This window comes from Cetorhinus maximus, chromosome 4 (assembly GCF_964194155.1).
Source record: "Cetorhinus maximus chromosome 4, sCetMax3.hap1.1, whole genome shotgun sequence".
NCBI lineage: Eukaryota > Metazoa > Chordata > Chondrichthyes > Lamniformes > Cetorhinidae > Cetorhinus > Cetorhinus maximus.
The window spans coordinates 102457258-102471411 of NC_135882.1; the positions used below are offsets into that span (position 1 = coordinate 102457258).

Sequence of the window (14154 nt, forward strand, 5' to 3'; positions counted from 1 at the left end):
TGGCAGCAGATAGTATTATCCTTGATAGTGTGGTTTTAATGCCTCCTTCAGAGAATAAGAAGTATAATCTAGAAACTTCAAATGCTAAGTAAGAATTTTTTTCTATGTATATACACATTTATATTGTGTTACCTATGAAATGAAACATTTTTCATATTATATAACCTTTACAGGAAAGCTGTTTAGCTATGTAGAAATGCAAATTAAGCTCAGAACTTGATATTTTAAAAATGTAACTAAAGCTCTCCATAAATGCATTATAGATATAGAAAATAGTGCTAATAAAACATGAATAGTTTATATAATTATATTCTGAGATATTGTTAAAAGTTTATATATTTCTAAAAAAAACTTCAGAATCATAGAGAGGAAAACTGTGTATAATCAAGTACTAATGGAAGCAAGGGAAGAAGAGCTGAGATGCAGAAATGCTGGATTAATACCATGACCAATGTGTCAGTTTATGAGTTTCAGCGGTCATGGCCAAAATGCTGTCATGCACTATTGAACTACACTTCTCTGAACACTCATGTTGGGTCATATGGAAGAATATATTCTATAATGCATTATGTCAGCAGCATGCTCATTGAATGAATAATGCCATTAAGGACAATTAAGGACTTCTAAAAGGGTGGTGTCACGTTTTTGTCAAGTTCAGACTTCATAGTGGTGATGGATAGTCTGATACTAATTCTTTTATAGCACACAAAAATAGTTTGTACAAGAATAATCTCTTGCATTCAATTAACTAGCATATATTTATTGTTTTTAAAATTTTATATATATGTTAAAATGGTCTGTTTTGGGAAGGGTTGCAGATATAAATGTTTATTCACTGAACCTGCATCCCAGCGGGAAGCCTTGTAAGTCAGAAATGAATTAGAAAATCAGTGCTATTGTATTGTAGCACTATCTCCATGACACTCTCCCATTAAACTGGGTGGCCCATTGGGAGTGCAGAGTCATTGAATTTATCCTACAGTATCCACTCAACAAGGGAGTTAAGAAGTACGAAATAGAGCAGCCGTCCAATGCATTCTCTTCCTCTGTCTTCCTCTTGCCAACAGATGTTTGTGAGGCTGTTTGTAGATGAAAACTTGGACCGAATGGTCCCCATTTCTAAACAGCCCAAAGAAAAGATCCAGGCAATAATTGAGTCATGTAGCCGGCAATTCCCTGAATATCAGGAGCGTGCCCGGAAGCGCATACGTACTTACCTCAAGTCCTGCAGGCGGATGAAAAAGAATGGTTTTGAGACGGTGAGTTGAACTGTCCAAATACAACCCATTCCCAGTCTGCATCCAGTTCCCATGCATAAACTCATTACAAGATCTCTCCACCCATCCCCCTCCCCCCACCATTCTGATGATTTTTTTAAATGTTATTTTTGGTAACATCGGCTCAAAGACCTTTCCCTTTCATCCAAACCATGTTTATTTTGCGTCACTGGTGTCTGCGGGAATATTTTTTGTGAATGTTTGTAGTTTCAAAGGTTGATGATTGAAGTGCCTCATAATACATTATGAACAATATACTGTGTCTGATTTACTGTACCTGTCTACAACTTTTCTCCAAGTTATTTCTAATATATGTGGTTACTCTTTTTCTTCATTCTGATTAATACACTGCAGAAAACTAGTATCTTATACATAATTTAGCAGAAGTGCAAGTAGAAGTCCCTGATGGAGTTTGGGAGATACTTACATAGAAAATACAGCACTGAAACTGGACACTTGGCCCAGCTACCCCTAAGACATGAAGTATGTTGGCACCTCACAGGAGTTCCTGTGGATGCATCATATCAACTGACTAATCTATTTTATGACAGTCTGAGTCTCCATGGCTGAATTAATATTGGTACTCTCACAGAAATTAAGGAGTTGAACTGCTTGAAACTACTTTAATTCCTCTTTTCAGAAAAAAAAATGTTGAAAGAATGTCTATGAAAGGTGAGCTTTCTCATTTTGTAGCATGTGTTAAATAACACTTCATTTTGTATATATTTCAATTTTCAGTAGGCCTTTTGTCATACAGGTCAGAATGACTGGTTCATAAGAGCTTTCCTTACCACTAAGCTCTTAAAAATTATGGAATTAAAATGGTGTTGTTAAAGAAATAGGATCCATTTTACTGGTGGAATTCAGATCAGTCTGTTAGGAGAATTTCTCTTGGCTCCTGCTGTTTTTAAAAAAAATAAAGGTTGATTTTTTAAGATGCAGAATTAATTTATTCTGAAGAGTAAATCAGAAAAGACTGCTATTCCACTTTTGAAAGCTATTTTAAAAATTCAGTTCAATTTGTATGCATTGGTCAATGTGGAAACTTAGGTGGGAAACTTTAAGGGATTAGAATTTAAAAACACTTCTCAAGCTCACTGATTTTATCTGCTGATGTAAAACTCTTGTTTTATTGTCCCATGAGTAGTAGTTCCTTTGATTTATTATAATAAATGGTGGCATTCTTTAGGTAGATTAACATAATTTCCAACTTCTTTCATTTAATACCTAACCAACATGCTTTGTGAATGAGTATGACACTACAGGAGTTATTCAACTGAAATAGCTGGTTACTACTGCTTTTCTTCAATGGGATCATAAGTTTGGTTGCTTGCCACTGGTTTTTGTTTTTGTGGATAAGTGTCCAGCTTGGATTCTCCAGGTCTGGATTCTCCAGAAGTTGCAGAGCTCATTTGAAATCATATTTGGTAAAAAAAACAAGTAAGGCCTTACCAAAATGTAAGCTTTGTCAAAGGATATCCTATGAATGACTGGCAGAAGAGCCCACAGGAACTGAGGGCATACTGACCTCACATAGGTACATTTTGTTCACTAATTAGAGGATGCAAAATTTGTCACTGCATTCATATGAATCAAAGGACAATGCTACAGTGCTCTATAACCATAACAGTTATACAGCCAATAGGGTAACAGACTAAGAAGTATACAAAAAGAAAGAAACAGAGGAAGGGTATGGGGGGAATGCAGGTAGGAAATTATTTGATGGGTTAATAAAAATATGATTGATCAATGATGGGCTGAAAAAGCTTTGAGTTGGATAAGTCTGGTGGAAAAAGTTGGACAACACAATTGCAGTAAATGAAGTAATTCATAAATTGGAAAAAGCAGTTGGTTAAGAACAAAATAAATACATAAGCAAATTTAGGAAAATATGGTCAGCTCCCCACTTTGCAAGCATCTGCCACAATCTTGAGGTAATTTTCCACATATTCAGGCCCTCTAGTGTTATCTGCTCTAGTGCCCGCCACAGTACACATCAATTCCTATATTCGTGTCATCACTCTAGGAATGTAGCTAAATTAGTGGCACTCATATAGTTAGAATGAACAGGAAAAAACTCGTCCTATTCCCTTCATTAACACGGTCAACCCATTCAAATAGCATAGAATATGATAAGTGATCAAATAATTGGCTAATGAAGTTCAACACAGATAAATGTGAGAAGTACATTTTGGTTGGAAGAATAGGGAGGTCACTTATTACTTGGAAAATGAAAATCTACTAAGGGTAGAGGAGCAAAGGGATCTTGGAGTGCAAATACATACCAAGTACTAAAAGTTGTACCACAGATTGACAAGGCCATAAAAAAGCAAAAATGTACTGGCTTTATTTCTATAGGGAGAGAATTGAAATGTATGGAAGCTATGCTAAACCTGTATCGAATCATTGTCAGACCACATTTAGCATGTTGTGTGCAGTTCTGATCTATATATTATAGAAAAGATGTAAAGGCTTTGGAGAAGGGGCAGAGAAGATTTACAAGGATAATACCAGAAATGCATGGGTATACATACCAGGAAAGAATTGAAAGGCTGGGTCTCTTTTCTTTCAAAAGAAGTCTGAGGGGTGACCTAATAGAGGTCTTTAAAATTATAAAAGGTTTTGTTGGAGTGGTTACGGAAAGAACATTTCCTCTTGTGAGGAAAAGCATAACTAGAAGCCATCAATATAAGATAGTCACCAATAAATCCAATAGGGAATTCAGAAGAAACTTTTTTACTCAGCTTGGTGAGAATATGGAACTCGTTATCACAGAGTGTGGTTAAGGCAAATAGTGTAGATGCATTAAAGGGAAAGCTAGACAAGCATAAAGTGGAGAAGGGAAATAGAGAGTTACAATGATAGATTTAGATGAGGAAAGATAGAAGGTAGCTCGAGTGGAGCAAAAATGTTGGCATGGACTAGTTGGACCGAATAGCCTGTTTCTGTGCCATAGATCCTATATATGTCCATCATTACTCATTCCAGCTGTTTTTGAAAAGGGAAAGGATTGAAGGGCTGTCTGGCAAAGGACCTTGGCTACCCTGCCTTTGGCATAGATAATGACAGCACTGTGGGCACCTTCCGGTGTTGCAGAACAACATTATATGAGGCTTATGCATCCATAAGAATAGTCATGGTGAACACCTTTGGGATGTTGAAGCAGAGAGCAAGCATTGGATCACTGCATATTCACACGAATAATCCACGCCACAATTGCTATTTTGACAAATTGTGATTCATCATTTTTGATGCGGTGTTCACACTGATTCGGTTTACAAGATATTCAAGTTTTATTCTCCTAAACTGTTTAGTAACTGAACTGCTAAAAATGAAATCATTTTTTGTTATGGCAATATCATTATTAACATGTGGAGAGTGGAAAAAAATGATTGGTTATTACGCAATTGTATCAGTGTATTTTCCAAATGACTGAAATAACAATTCAAAAGATCCATTAAGACACCTGAGAAATAATAATGTTTTTGATAAATTAATTGTTTTTCAGAAATAATCACTTGAAATTGTATCATTAAAAATAATTAGACCGTAAAGACTTGTAAAAGGTAATATTCAAGAACATGAGCCTCATATCTATACAATAGCTTATTTGTTGCCCATCCAGGTTTGTTCTGATTGTAAAAAAAAATTCTGGTATTTTATTGTAGATGTCGCTAATACTGATGCTATTTGCATGGGAAAAACTAAATTAATTTGATATTAGTTCCACATCCCAAAATTATTTATTTGTATATGTTTAATTCCAGTTATGGTATACAGCAATTTTCAAATCCTGAACAGATTGTTTTTACTTGCACTGTAAACGACACCAGCATCAGTCAAGAATTTTAAATGCCGATGGCACCAGGAAGTGGGCAAGGCTTGGGGACAAAAACAACAGTTGGCTGTAAGCCCCACACTGTTACACTTGTGCTGGCAGAGCAGGATTATAGAATTTTGCCTCCAAGATTCTTTTAAATTAAGTCATTAATTTGGTACTGTAGTAACAAATTTCAGTTATATTCATTGCTGGAAGAGAGGGAAAGCTAACATGTGTGCCCCTCTGAGACAAATCAAGGCAAGTTAGATTTTTGCTTTGTTTTTATTTAAGATTTCCAGCGTCCTCAGTATTTTGCTTTTATCTATTAAGTTAGATTTTTGGTTGACTCAATTGGGGGGGGGGGCCATTGATGGCAGTGATACCCTGTACTGCTATATCGGGGGAAAAATTTAATTAGGCCCATTATCAGGTGCAGGCTCGCAGTGCACAACTACCCATGCCTGGTCTCATTGAGGCAGGCAATCTTTGTGCTGCCTGCTCATCAACATGATTGTAGTGTGCAGACCGAATGAAATGTGTTCTGATTAGCTGCACGCCACTCTGCTAGGGCCCAGCAGCGTGCATAGCTAGCACAATGTACAACTAGCATACACTTCTTAAAGGCAGCCTGCCCTCTTAAAGGGTAGGCGCACCCAAGCCAAAACAGGCTACAGTAGATGTGTAACTATGCTTGGAAGGTTTTGTTTGAAGGAAGAGAACTGTTAATGGAGCAGCAGAGAAGACAGGGGTCCTGTGTTCTCGGATGCTGCGCTTGAGGCCTTAGTTATGGAGGTTGAAAGAAGGAACAAGACCATGTTTCCACTGGGAGTTTGGAAGCTCTCAATGCATACCTTGTGGAAACAACATGAGCATGTGACCAAGGAGATCAGTTCCCAGAGTCTGACTTCGTGATGTGGCCACAGCGCTGGAAATAGTTCAGTGACCTTACACCGGTGGTCAAGGTCAGCGAATGCATCTACAAAGGACATCTCCTACCCACCACCAACCTCTCACAATGCTCAAAGCACCACAGCTCCATCATTCACCCATCAGCTATCAGGACTCGTGCCTAACATTCAGGTGCTCCACCTCATTCTTACAGATTTAACAATGCTGCAAGCCTCTCAGTTGTGCATTCACAGAATCACAGAATTTTAACGGCACGTAAGGAGGCCATTTGGTCCATCGTGTCTGCACCGGCTCTCCAAATGAACAATATGACCTAGTGCCATTGTCCTGCCTGTTCCCTGTACTCCTGCACAGTTTTCTATTCAAATAATCATTTAATGCCCTCTTGAATGCCTCAATTGAACCTGCCTCCAACACACTTTTGGGCAGTGTATTCCTGACTCAAACGTCACATTTGCTTCTTTTGCAAATCACTTTAAGTCTGTGCCCTTTCATTCTTGATCCTTTTATGAGTAGGAACAGCTTCTCCCTATCTACTCTGTCCAACCCCCTCATGATTTTGAACATCTCTATCAAATCTCCTCTTAGCATTCTCTCCAAGGAGAACAGTCCCAATCAATCATCATTGCTGAAGTTTCTCATCCCTGGAACCAATCTTGTAAACCTCTTCTGCACTCTCTCCAATGTGTTCACATCCTTCCTATAATGTGGCACCCAGAACTGTACACAATACTCCAGCTGAGATCTAATGAGTGCCTTATATAAATTCAGCATAACCTCCTTGCTCTTGTACTCTATGCCCCTATTAATAAAGCCCAGCCTATGCTTTATTAACTGCTCTCTCCACCTGTCCTGCTACCTTCAGTGTTTATGTACATATACACCAGATCTTTCTGCTCCTGCACCCCCTTCAAAATTTCTCCCCTTATTTTATATTGTCGGTCCATGTTCTTCCTCCCAAAATGCATCACCGCACACTTGTCTGCATTGAACTTCATCTGTCACCTATCTGCTCAATACACCAAATTGTTTATGTCCTTTTGAAGTTCTACACTGTCCTCCTCACAGTTTACAACACTCCCAAGCTTCATATCATCCGCAGACTTTGAAATTGTCCCCTGCACACCAAGATCTTGATCATTAATATATATCAGGAAAAGCAAGGGTCCCAATACTGACCCGTGGGGAACTCCACTGCAAATCTTCCTCCAGCCTGAAAAATATCCATTGACCTTTACTCCCTGCTTCCTACTTTTCAGCCAATTTTGTATCCATGTTGCTTCTGTCCCTTTTATTCCATGAGCAATAACTTTTCTCACAACTCTGTTGTGTGGCACTGTGTCAAATGCCTTTTGAAAGTGTTTCTAGAATCTTGACTACCACTGAAGTTAAACTGACTGGTCTGTAATTGCTGGGCTTATCCTTACAACCTTTTTCGAACAAGGACGTAATGTTTGCAATTCCCCAGTCCTCTGGCATCACCCCAGAGTCTAGGGGAGACTAAAAGATTATGGCCAGTGCCCCTGCAATTTCTACCCTCACTTCCTTCAATATCCTTGGATACATATCATCCGGTTGCAGTGCCTTGTCAACTTTAAGTACTGACAGTCTATTCGACACTTCCCCCTTATCAATTTTGAACCCTTCTAGTGACAGAGCTTCCTTCTGTGTCACCATGGTCTAGGTAACATCTACCTCCTTGGTAAAGACGGATGCAAAGTATTCATTTAATACCTCAGCCATGGCCCCTTCACCCATCTGTAAATTCCCTTTTTAGGTCCCTAAATGGCCCTAATCCTTTTGCCACCCTTTTACTATTTATATACCTATAGAAGACTTTGGGATTCCCATTTATGTTGGCTGCCAGCCTTTTCTCATAATCCCTCTTCGCTTCTCTAATATGCTTTTTCACCTCCCCTCTGAACCTTCTGTATTCCTCTTGATTGTCAATTGTATTTTCTACTTGACACCTATCATAAGTGCACTTTTTCTTCTTTATCTTAATTTCTATCTCCTTCTTCATGCAGAGAGCTCTGGATTTGTTTGCCCCACCCTTCCCTTTTGATGGAATATTCCTTGACTGTGCCCGAACCAATTCTTTTTTGAAGGTAGCCCATTGTTCAGCTACAGTTTTTCTTGCCAATCTTTCATTCCAGTCTATCTGGCCCAGCTCCGTTCTTGCCCAATTGAAGTCAGTTCTCATCCAGTTAATTATTCTTACTCTGAATTGCCTATCGTCCTTTTCTATCATCATCCTAAAACGTATAATACAATCATCACTGTCTCCTAAATGTTCCCCCACTGACACTTGATCTACTTGCCCACCTCATTTCCAAGAATCAGGCCCAACAGTGCATCTTATCTTGTTGGATTAGACACATACTGCTGTCGAAAATTCTCCTGCACACAATCTAGGAACTTTTGCCTCTCTCCGCCCTTTACACTAAAACTGTCCCATCTACGTTTGGGAAATTAAAGTCACCCATTATAACTACTCTATAATGCTCGCATCTCTCAGTAATTTCCCTGCAGGTTTGTTCTTCTACGTCCTTCTCATTATTTGGTGATCTATGACTACACCGAGCAATGTAATTGCGCCCTTTCTGTTCCTTAGCTCTAGTTAAATTGATTCTGTCCTTGAACCCCTTGGGACATCCTCTTTCTCTAGCACTGCAATGCTCTCCTTAACCAGTACTGCCACCGCTCCTCTCCTTCCTTTCCTATCTTTTCTGAATACTTTGCACCCGGGAATATTTAACACTCAGTTCTGCCCTTCCTTGAGCCAGGTCTCTGTTATTGCCACAACATCATATTTCTACATGGCAATCTCATTTACTATACTTCATGCATTCATAGCATACTATGAATACATGCATAGTAACCCTGATTTAGATTTTGTTACTTTCTCCCTTACCCCGATTTTACCTGTTAACTTACTATTCACTATACTAGTGCTATCTGTCTCTCCCAGTATTTTGTGCACCCTGATAATCCTCTCTAATATTTTCTCTTGGTTCCCACACACCTGCTGAGGTAGTTTAAAGCCCTCCCAACAACACTAGCAAAAATACCCCCCAAAGAACTAGCACTAGCCTCAGAGATATGCAAAGATGACATGCCAGTTTCTATGTGTGTAACAAGTGTTTTATTTACAAGTGCTTTTAAAATGTGTGCTCTCAATCTTACTGCTCCTTGCTTCAATTTAGTTTCTATTTCTCAGTAATCAGACCCAGGCTTGACTAATGGCCCAAAGAACAGTCAACAGAACACATAATCAAACATTGAACAACTGAATACTACAACACCCACCTCTTGCAACATTCACATACCTGCAGCTATTTAATTGGGTAGGCACATCACCACAACACATAGCAACACACTCACTGACAATCTTCTGTCTCTCTTTTAGGGCAAAGTTGCACATAACTGAAGAGAGCAGCAGAGATCTGGCAGGCAAGCCTGCATCGCCCTGAGCCTTTTGGAGGAGATGGTGCTCTGCATAATGGGGCTGGCTAGACCATTGCACCCTATTTCACCGAGAACATTCAGAATGATGGTATGTTCCTATTTTATGCCCATTCTCAAATTCCACCAACCTCATCCTGCTGTCTGGCATGAAGTGCAAGCTGCAAATGGTGTGACAATGGACTTCTTGCTTTCCACCCACCTGCTCAGATACTGGCCCTGCATGTCCTTAGGGAGTAGTATAGAGACTTGCTCAGCATGTGGTGAGTCACTGGGCATGAAGGGGCTGCAACCAGGATAGTTCATGTGTCAGCTTCCCAGCAGGAAAATTCACAGATGCTGCAGCGGACTCAGATGAGAACTTTGATGGACCAGCCTTCAGGAGAACTCTGATGTTCATGCACACTGAGAAACTTGGTACCCTGACAGGCCTGCCACAGCACCTTTATCATTGTCAAGGAGCATGGCAGTATTCAGCTCCAAATTGGCATTGGGATTCACACAGAGCTTGGAACCCACTCTGTACAGAGTGGAAATGGTGGCCATCTTGATGGCCATGATGGGGCATCTGCTGACCAATGTTCAGCTTCCATTGCAGCACAGGCAGAAGCCACCCAACATCTTAGTGTTGTAATAGCAGCTCAGGCTGACGCCATTGTTGTCATGTTATCCCAGCTTGGTGCCATGCAGGCTCAGACTGCGGCTATCATGGTTGCAGGCACCAGCTCTCAAAGTGGGTATTCAGGCTCTCACGGCAATCCAGCAATCTGTGTTTCAGCAGATTACTAGGATTGCTAAAGCACCGCCCCAGGGGAGTGGCAGTGGTTCTGTGGTGCTTGAACTTGCTGTCCTCTCCCAGGATGACAGCATTGGTGCTTGAACTGCAGCCACTGCCAAGTCCCCAGTGCCTCTCAGTGAGTCCGCCCAGATTGCAACTGCCTATGCCGAAGAAGTGCGGTCTGAAGTCGGGCCCTCAAAGCTCAGAGCTGCTCGAGGTCATCCTGCCATGTTATTTGCAGTCTCCCCCATTACTCCTGCTCCTACTTCTTGTGACCAGCAGCCTTCCAATAGCCATGTTACAACCAATGGAGTTGCACTGTACAGGACCGCTAGGCCAAGCCACCTGCAAGACAGGAATGCAGAGGGTGAATAGTTCAGTTTTCTGTGTGTTATTGGGATAAAGTTGTAACGGGATTAGATTTTTTTTGTAGTGCTTTTTTTTGTGTGCCTGCATGTGCCTTATTTTAGGGTTTTGGTCAAGAGAAAGCTGTAATGGATAAGTGGGGAATAGCGGTGCAGTGCTGGTGTGAAGATGAGATCCCAGGGATGACTGAGTCTCCTCTCATGTACATCCCATTCAGAGCAATGGATGCCTTCTCCCTTCCTTCTCTTCCCTTCCTCCTCCTCCTGAAGTGCTCTCCAAAGGCAAAGGGCTGCATCCTAATTAGAGTAAAGTTGTGGAGGATGAAGAAGACCACCACAAACTTGGCGGCATAGTCCGCTGACCACTGGAGAGCTCCCCTGAGCAGTATAGGCAGCAGAACCATTGTTTCAGGAGGCTGATGGTTTAGCCATGATGATCCTGGTCACATTATGGCTCTAATTGTAGGTGTGCTGTCCATACATGATCAGTGACAGAAGGGACTCCTGAGCAGATGTAGAGCAGGTATCGCTTGTCAACCACGGTTGAGGTGACTCAAAGATGGTGGGCATGGATGATTGGCGCAGGATCAATGTGTTGCTTCCAGAATAGCGGGCACTCATCGACAGGAGCTTCTGGACATTTTCACACACCAACTACATGTTCATAGAGTGGCAGCCCTTGTAGTAGGGATATATTTCTCCATTAATATTAGGGGCCCACAGAATCATGTATTTGCAGTCAATGGAACTATTGAAATTCCTGCTTGCCTGGCAAGCCCCATGCTCACTCCTTTTCCCTGGTCAGATAGAAGCTGATTATGTCCCCTTTCCTTGTGTACAGAGCCTCTGTCACCTCCACGATGTATGATGATCTGTGAAATATTGGAAATGTCATCTGCTTTCACAAGGATCCACTGTCGTAGAGATTGAGGGCCAGTGTTACCTTAACAGCCACTGGCAAGGCTTCCCTTGGCCTGCTATGAGGCTGAGGGTCCAGTTACAGGAAGTGGAACATTTCAGTCACCTTGGTGAAACTTAGGCACCTCAGAGCCTGCTCCTGGTTGAGGTGGAGGTAGGAGATGTGCTCCCTGAAGACCTTTGAGGGCAGACCTTCTGTTGAGAGCCCTCCTCCTCTCTCCACACATAGCTTCCATTCTCTGCTGCCTGTGCTTCATCTCCAAATCACTAGTGCTTTCTGAATCCAAAAACATCAGACAGCTTCCCCAACAACGCTGACCTCAGTATTTTCACTAACTCTACAGCAGCAAAAGAAAGTCAAAAGTACCTCACGTAAAAAATCAGTGGTGATCCTTTTAAATAGCATAGCAGGGTGTCCCTCTGGAAGTAATTAAAAGAGGGCATTCACAGACCTGTGAGGTCCAAAGCGACGGATCGGGCATCAAGTTAATGTTAGCTGCTAAATGATGTCGTGATCCACCTATTCTGCGTGCTTCTGACGCCTGTGTTAGTACCCTTACAGTTGAGCTGGAAATGTTCTGGCCGATATTTTCTGAGCTTTGAGCTTCCATAGCACTACTGAGCTGAATTTTGCAGCCCTTATCTCTCACCTAATGAAGAATAAGCACATCTGAAGATCAAATATAAGTTAGAATGAAAATTCACAAACAAAAAGAAAGCTGCATTGTCAGCAACAGATTAACATTTAGAAAGAACATTTTTCATCTGCTTGTGTGAACGAACTAAATGTGCCTAAAAAAGTACTTCAACATCCAGAAGGAATGTCAACAGAATAATTCCAGTATAATGTTTAATTTATTACCCAACACGTGTTGATGAAGCTGGAGCTATTGAAACAGTATGATGCTGAATGCAGAACAGTTCATTCTAAGATTGAGTTTGATACAGTTGGATTGTGATGTATTAAAGGACCCATTTGTAGAGAATTAAATATTAAAGTGCTATTTTTGCCAATAAATGACCTGCTCAATACCTTGCAATATGACAGCAGTATTTAATTCTACAGAGATTTTTCAGCAGCATTGACTTTGAAGGCTACAATCCTTGTTTACATCAGAACATTCTGTATGAAAATCCCAGTGTTTGAACTCTTGGAATTATTGAAAAGATCTCCAAACACACAACCTGCAACTGTGTGATAGTGGCTTTGTTATCAATAACTGGCTTGTTTAACTCTTTATCTTTCTGTTGCAAGATACAATATGCTGCTTATCGGGACTGTAGTCAAAGGAGAAACTGGGCACTTGATACAAAAAAGGCCAGGAATTGTCTTTGAACAGCTTCATTTTCCTCAAATTTTAACCTCATTCTCAAGTCCTCCATTTTTTTCAGAAGCATTAGTAAACTATTGATCGGATACAACTGAGAAGCTGATGACAGATTAAACGTATCCATAGAAAGAATTCTAAATGGAATTTAATATAGTTTTCTAAAAATCTATTTACATATATATCTATACTGACTCTAGGTAGAGCGACTGGATTCATAAAAAGAGGAGTTCTTTTGTTTAGTTTCACAGTTAGAATAGTTGTCATGAAAGGTTGCAGTTTGTACATACTTGATAACTAGATGACATCTGAAGCCTTGGGTGCTACTGCATGTGTGGTATTTCAGTCCTATTAGGCAGCAGTTTGTCATGCTACCCTGACTAGCATGAAATTCACCCCACATTGATTAAAATACTAAGCAAGACAAGTATTGGCATACATTACTTATGATAAACACAGCAAATACATTGAACCTCTATCCTTAATTTGCAAAAGCCAAAACAATAGTCGTCAAAGGGATGAGAGCAACTTTTATACCATTGGCTTCTTGCAGTCACGGGGAAGAGATTATTGTGGGATTGAGCATACTTCAAATTGATGTCAGCAAAACTCTGATATACCCCCGGTCCACTGAAAGCAACATGAAAGCAGATGGTAGGACAATCTCCTCACTGACCTGTATAGTTGACTGCACTGCTCCAACATGTTGCTACTAGGTATAATGGACTGAATTCTAGCTATGCCAAACACACAATGGAAGTCATTTAAGCAACATTGCAATTCTGTCCACATCACTTCTTGGAGACTGACAAAAATGTACAGCCTAGAGTAGAGTTCGTGTAAGCTTTGTTCCACTGGAGCTCATAGATATGTACTACCTGTTTGTGCATCCAATTCATCTGGGAGAATTATTTCCTTGAAGATAGGTGTAAGATACCATGCAAACCTTTCTTCCTCATCCTATATATGTGGCCTCCATTGCTTTGAAATTCTGAAGAGGCGATCAGCTGTTGCTGCCTCTGTCCTCTGGTACTGCTAGTTCCATCTGCACCAGCGCTCACTCGTGTGGCAATGATGAAGTAGATTATTATTCTGCTGGTTAGCTTCCTTTCTTCTGGTGCTAGTAGTGTTTCTGGTGCTGGATATTTTATATGATTTATATCAGTAGCCTTTCTAAGAGCAATTCAAACAGATAGCATCAACATACCCGATGCTCAGACAGAACAGGACTCCATGTACTTAAATGTATGTACAGAGCTCCACTTGCTGGCATAATAATGCCAGTGACATTTTT

The 14154-nt window shown here is 40.6% G+C and overlaps 1 protein-coding gene across 3 annotated transcripts in view; it reads left to right on the plus strand.

Moving 5' to 3' along the window:
• LOC144679793 (nucleolar protein 4-like) overlaps nucleotides 1–14154 on the plus strand; it is a 549252-nt gene that overhangs the window by 487286 nt on the left and 47812 nt on the right. The window contains exon 8 of one of the 3 annotated variants that reach the window (XM_078540571.1): nucleotides 1068–1259. The exons of the other annotated variants lie outside the window; for them this stretch is intronic. Coding sequence (XP_078396697.1) covers nucleotides 1068–1259 — 192 coding nt within the window. The remainder of the gene's footprint in view (nucleotides 1–1067; nucleotides 1260–14154) is intronic. 3 annotated transcript variants of the gene reach the window in all.